A 6,721-nucleotide genomic window follows, 5' to 3' on the forward strand; every position below is an offset into this window, starting at 1 on the left:
CAGGCTTATAGGTGTGTCTGGTGGGACTGGCAAAAGTTAAGTATGAGGAAATGCGGTCGGTTATAAATTATTTAAGGTCTCTGTGCGGCCCGGTAGCAAATGTGTCACGGATCGGTAGTTGGGGATCAGTGATCCAGGCCTTGTAGCAACATTTTGTTTTACTTTTTCTGTTAAACGAAAATTATCTACAAATTGTCTAACAATGCTTCTGAGTTCTCTTTTAAGAATAAGAAGCTACAGTAGGTAAGGTTGAATTTTTTGCCTCATTCATGTGAGAATTCTGCGTGTGACTGCAGCATTAGGAGTGGTACTATCCAGGACGAGCTGTAGTGTGCTCAAAACAACCACCAGGTAGCATCTGTGAGCAGATAAGTGAAAAAGAGATGATGCAGTATTATCAGGTCGTTAGTGCATTCTTCACTCACGCTTAATGTGAACACTGAGGCAAATATAAGACCTTCCATCCATACATTTTCTACCGCTTGTCCCTTATCTTCTGTAATAGTGAGTTATCCCTCTTTTTAAAAATAACCGCTCTCTATAGACTTCAGTCATGAGCCCCATTTTTCAAAACTTGGCCAGCTAAAACTCAACTGGCTGCAAAACCAAACACCACCAGAGACGAAAATGTGCTCGCTTTAAATAGCTTCTCTAATTAGTTTGAGTCTTTTGAGTTGAGCCACGGTGTATTAATGTATTTACAACAACGCTGGTGGGGCCACACTATCAATCATTGAGCCAAAAAACCCCAACAAAAAAACTCCCTTACGCATTATTTCAATGTATTATTTATTCCCCTCCCTTTTGTCCAAATGCACTATTGACAAAGATACACCCTGTACACATGTTCATCAGACATGGCTGCATTTATAATATCTTGCAGACTTGCATTGGGGACATCAGATCAGACAACTTGTGGGTACAGCAGAACTTGTAGTGCGTTTATTGCATCATAAAGCATACATTAAAAGGACAGGTAGTGCAAACATACTCAAATATACCTGAGCAGGTATCCTAAAGTCTCAGCTTCTGCCTCCACAATGCTCAACTTTATATATTGCATTAAGGACATTTAAGAAAATGTGCTTTGGGTTTTTCCAGACAATTGTGACCATTATTTGGAAAAACAGTTACAATTTTGTTTAATTGAAAGAAGGTGCTGTGGTCGCTCTGCTCTGTCTTGTGAAGAGAAACTACAGGTGAAACTCAAAAAAATGAGAATATCGTGCAAAGGTTTGTTTATACCAGTCATTAAATTAACAAGGTGAAACTAATATATGACAGGCTCATAACATGCAACTGAATATATTTTAGGACTTCTCTTGATATGATTTTGATGATTATGGGTTGCAATTTATGGAAACATCGACTTGAACATTTCAGAAATTGTGGGGTTTTCAAAAACTGTAAACCATGATCATCAAAACTGTAACAAATAAAAGCTTGACATATTTCACATTGTATGTAATGAGTTTAAATTAGGGGTGCACAAAAAAAACGATTTATAACTGGATCGCTACTTTTATTGCTGCCGACACTAAATCGATTCAGAATTTTCAAAAATCCATTTAAAAAAAAAAGTTTTTAGGATAAAAATAATTTTTTAAAATACGTTTTAAGGCATTCTCCGTGCAACCAGAAGGAGTTTTTCTTTTTTTTTTTAAAGTTTCATTATAATTATTGTACCAAATAATACAATTCTGAATCGAATTATCACCCCAGGAATCGTAAAGAATCGTTAGGTGCCGAAAGATTCGCATGCCTAGTTTATATCACATTTTAGTTTCACATTTGAAGTTAAATTGCAGAAATGGTCTTTCACATGACATTAAAATGGTTTGAGTTTCACCTGTATGCTGCAAAACTCAATGCAAATATTAGCAGCAGATTTTACATGATTGCAGTATATCATTCTGAAGAGAACAGTGCACAAAGCATGCGTTCTGTGGTGTCCATTATAGATTTATGTGCTGAGACTTCTCTGCATTATATGCAGCATGATTATAACAATAATAATAATTATAATAATATCTGCATATACAATCTGCACACTGAAGCTTTGATTATGTGATTGGTTACATAGGCTGTTGTGAGGATGGTCCTGCAAAGAAAGCCCTTCTAGTGGAACATCCATATACAGCAATTATGTCATGCATTTTTACTATTTACAATAATTGCTGCGTCAAGTTGATCAGTTTTACATGATGATTGCATGCACTTGTGGAAGTACAATTAGCCAAGGCGGCAAAACAAACGGAAATCAAATAAATAAAAACTGCAACTTTTTGATGAAGCTGTTATATGTTTATACTGTAAAATTATTGTAAGTTGATATTTTGTATTTCAAATGCTGCACTTGTATTATTTCCAGGTGGTAGAGAACCTTGTAATAAATGAAACATACCACAAGAGGTCGTACTCCTAGCAGGTAGTAGTAGAGCTGGACAACTGTCAAGTTCATACCAAAAAGGCAAAATAACTCTACAGTAAGTTCACTGGGGAGTATCAACCTGACTATTATTACATTTGATCACATTATAGTCTTTAAATAAGATATGGTCATCTGCTTTTGATGATATACGGTATATTTCAAGTCATAAAAATAAAGTGTACAAAATGAATGAAGAAGGTAGTTATGGTGAGAGTTAATGTTTTTACTCTCCAAATAGAAAAGCTACAACTAAGAGTCGTTCATAGTAAAGTAGGTCGAAAGGAGCGTTCAAGTCTATAAATTCCATCTCTGGAGTTAGGAAACGACAGCTCATTTTAAAAGTGACTTGCAGTTTTTATCTGTTGATGGTATACAATTTTTGGTATGTATTGTACTTTCAAGCATTTAAATAATAATAGTAATGACATTAAAAACCCCCGAATAAAAACACACATTTTCGTTCATACTTAATTGGAAGTTTGGAGTTTAATCACATAACTGTGGCGATAATGCAAAAAGGCTGTTGATTGGCCACTTTGTGCTTGTCATGCATTACCGTGTGATCAGCTACTACAGTATATTAGTCCAGATATGAACTTGATATATTAGTTTATATAAAACAAAACAAAAAAAGCTACGGAATATTCGAAGGAAATAAAGCCACTTCACTGTGTTGCCAACTGACAACTAGACATATTTGTGCCTTTTTCAGGAAACATTTGGTTCAAGTGGAATGTCAGCTCACAGTAGAGCTGTAGAGATGGAAGACAGAGAAATACGTTGCTCAGAGGGATGGACCCTTTTCATATATGACAACTTTGCTACACTATTTAACTAACTGATCACTAACACAGACTGACCTTTATAAGCATGTCATTTGATGAAGATAAGTGCTGAATCACCTTGCTCGCATCAAGGTCGGCCACCTCTGAGGAGGACGCGTGGGCTGGCTCAGCTTTGCCAGGTGAAGGGCGGAGGAGAGTGGTCGTGACTTTCATCAGCAGGCGTGATCGGAGAGGTGGCGTGCAATGTCTGCTCTGCTGTGCTGTGTTCAGGTATGTATTGTGCAGCTGTAGAAAGCGACCCTGAGTAGTCACGTGGCGTTGGGACCAGGGGGCAACCCCCTAGGGGGCAGCACTGAGGTGAAGGCGCGCTCTCAATGATGGGGCTTCCCTCATCCCCCTAGGATGTGGCTGCACCCTTTCCATCCAATCGCTCGGACTTGAGGATGGAGAGACGAGGGCCTGCTGCAGCTGCTGCCCCCTGGTGGTGCCCTTGTCCCTGTGCTGTGTAGCCTCAGCCAACAACTAGGCTACCTAAAAAGATAGCAAACATTACTAATCCTTGCTTTCAAATGTTACACCAGTGAGAGGATGACCGTTTTAGCTCACCGTTGTCAAAGGGAAGGATCACTCGATCAACTCCTGAGTCTCAGAAAACTATACGATACATTTGAAGTGTTAAAAATGTTTTCCATCAATGCTGCATGACGTCACCTGTGTACATTACCTGCTGGCTGGAGTTAGCAGATGGTGGGGTGATGACGCTTTGGTCCTGTACGGGGTTGACTGGGGCAGAACAAGGAAGGTGTGTAGCACGCCAATAAATGTCCAAATACTCAGCCAGATGTTCACATGCATCTTCCAGCTGGTTCTCATCCAGGATGACGTCAAACATTTCCTGATGAGTCAAAGACGAGATCATTGCATGAAAGATATCTCCTTTTAATAATAAAACAAAGTCTCTTATTTAAATTTATTGGGCAAGGAACCATATCCCAGCTGCACTGGGGTGAAAGTCAGGGTATACCCTGGACAAGTCGCCACTTCATCGCAGGGCATTTTGCACTCGGCGAGTCTAAAAAAATCAGTGTGCGAATCAATCAACATAAAAGATGTTTAGCAGACTCACAGATAAATGTATAATTTATATTTTAATAGGGATTTCAATTAATTGTTTACTCACTTTAGATTAGATAAAGTTAGAGTTAAAAAGTTAAAGTTCCAACGATAGTCACACACACACTAGGTGTGGTGAAATTATCCTCTGCATTTGACCCATCCCCATGTTCACCCCCTGGGAATAATTTGGTGATTTAACCCCCAATTCCAACCCTTGACGCTGAGTGCCAAGCAGGGAGGCAATGGGTCCCATTTTTATAGTCTTTGGTATGACTCAGCCGGGGTTTGAACTCATGACCTTCCAGTCTCAGGGTGGACACTCTAACCACAAGGCTACTGAGCAGGTGGGTAGCGCTCCAAAACTGAAATCAACATCTGTGTCCGCGAGCCACCCGCGTAAAGAGAACGGTGTCACTACCGCAACTCTGTTCAGTTCTCCATTCCGCAGCCATTTGCGGCTTCTGGTCCAATAGTCGTCCGCAATCTTGTCTTTACAATCGCCCCCAAGCAGCTCACAACACGTCATGTTTACATGGCTAAAAAGTGTCTAGTGAGGAAGTGCAGTGCGGCATAGGGTCAGCGTCAAAGTTGGTAACAATCATGGCGCTCTGAAGTCAAGTGAGCGCCTTTTGACCAATCCTTAAGTAAATTGCCTGAAACCGGGTTGGCCAAACCCTCTCTATACACGGCTCTGACATCCATGAGATGTTACTGACACCTAGTGACCAGTCAGTATAGACTACTACATACCACCATGTGTTTGAAGCAGATTCGACTGTAAAATTCTTTAGTCAAAAACAGGCCCTAAGATATACACTTGAACTCACAATTTGGTCAGGGTCTGAATATTTTTGGGCATAAATGTACCGTGAATTGTATATTACAACACATGCATGAGGGAGGTGTTTTAGAGTGAAGTAACGTACAGGCGGACACTGGGCAAGCTTGTCCCCCGCCATCATCTGGACGTTGAGGTGTTTGCTCTGCGATTTGCCTCGAGATTTGATCAGCCTCTGTAGAACCTGACAATCAAAGTCGCACAAAAGAGTAGGTAGTAAGTACAGTAGAGACTCTTAAGCACATTTGTCAAATACATAGTCAAAGGTAAAATACACTCCAGAGACCCCCTAGAGGCTATGAGGAGAATAATTACAGTACACTTAATTGTGTGAGGGTCTGTGATCTTTTAACAAAGCGAGACATCATTGCAACCAATGTTCCCTCTAATTTTTCATGTGTCTGATGCAAATGCAAAAACTTCCTGAGCATTTAGTGAAGCACATGTGAGCAACATCAGACATGCACACTGAGGCCATATCAGCAGCACACCTGTCCCAAACCTGACCTACTAACAAGTTAAATGTTTTATTATAATAATCATATGAGAGCAGTTATTTTCATGAGATTATTTTCTAATGTAAGTGATTTGGCTTACTTACAATTAAAATAACAAAAAAGTATTATTTTTCATGAGCTGTGTACTAGTATTGTATGCCAGAGATCATATTTAGTTCCCCTTAAAACATTCTCATGTTGCACAATGAGATGTAAGCATGGGATAAAGTGTACATCCCTTTAACTTTATGTCTGTAAAATATATATTTTTATTAGCATTTATTTAATCTAGTAACAGTATTTCATGATTATTATCCATAAATCAACACTCTTAATAAATGACAGTAGAATAAGCACACATCAGATTAAGGAGTAATAGTATAAGACCTGGCATTTACACTTTTTTTTTTTGGCATTTTCCGATTTTTTGTGTGGCCATAAACGCATCATTGGCTAAGTGCCATGAGTGCCTGTGTTGGTGCAGGTGAGAGAGAGAAAGAGCGGCTGCTGACAGAGAGTTGGTTTTGGCCTGGTTTGTACGGCAGACAATGGCCAGTTTTGGTGTGGTTACAGCCGAATATAAACAATTTTGCTCAACAAAATGATCAATGGAAATTCTGTCATCCTTAACAGACGTTACAATAATTGAAGAGTGTTGACAAACATTGTTTTATCTGTTGTGGCCGCTTGTTATCACCTGTCACTCACAGTTGCATTCCAAAATCATACAGAACAAATTATGTGTTTATTTTGTTTACAGTTCAGATGGGATTTGATTTTGTGCGCGACAAAGATTTGCTGTGCGCAGGATGCGTGAACAGTGTGCAATTGCGCACTTTAGAGGAAACATTGATTGCCACATCATTGCTTTCCTGTCCATGACTGCATTTTTAGATCTAGACTTAAACTAGACTTAACTATCACAGTTTTAAACAAGGGACTTCTCAAAACATGGTGTCAAATGTATGGGTAGGTTGGCGCTTTACTTTGGGCGATGACACTTTGACGTAGACGATGATGGGGGCCAGCGAGGTTTTGAGAAGCTGTGCAGGGT

General features: G+C 39.5%; 1 protein-coding gene across 3 annotated transcripts in view; it reads right to left on the minus strand.

Moving 5' to 3' along the window:
* Positions 1 to 798: 798 nt before the first annotated feature.
* LOC133653587 (voltage-dependent L-type calcium channel subunit beta-3-like) overlaps positions 799 to 6,721 on the minus strand; it is a 37,249-nt gene continuing 31,326 nt past the window's right edge. Inside the window, exons 10-15 of one of the 3 annotated variants that reach the window (XR_009826752.1) lie at positions 6,654 to 6,721; positions 5,259 to 5,354; positions 3,941 to 4,111; positions 3,823 to 3,870; positions 3,334 to 3,747; positions 799 to 3,183 (exon numbers count right to left, since the gene is read on the minus strand). The exon at positions 6,654 to 6,721 is cut by the window's right edge and continues 84 nt beyond it. Coding sequence is in view for 1 of the 3 variants with exons in the window: in XM_062053023.1 (XP_061909007.1) it covers positions 3,841 to 3,870; positions 3,941 to 4,111; positions 5,259 to 5,354; positions 6,654 to 6,721 (365 nt within the window). In the remaining 2 variants the exon portion in view is untranslated. Of the gene's footprint in view, positions 3,748 to 3,822; positions 3,871 to 3,940; positions 4,112 to 5,258; positions 5,355 to 6,653 lie in introns of all 3 variants that reach the window. The other 2 variants (XR_009826750.1, XM_062053023.1) reach the window with 2 other exon arrangements.

The sequence above is a fragment of the Entelurus aequoreus genome, linkage group LG07 (assembly GCF_033978785.1).
Source record: "Entelurus aequoreus isolate RoL-2023_Sb linkage group LG07, RoL_Eaeq_v1.1, whole genome shotgun sequence".
In the NCBI taxonomy this organism is placed as follows: Eukaryota; Metazoa; Chordata; class Actinopteri; order Syngnathiformes; family Syngnathidae; genus Entelurus; species Entelurus aequoreus.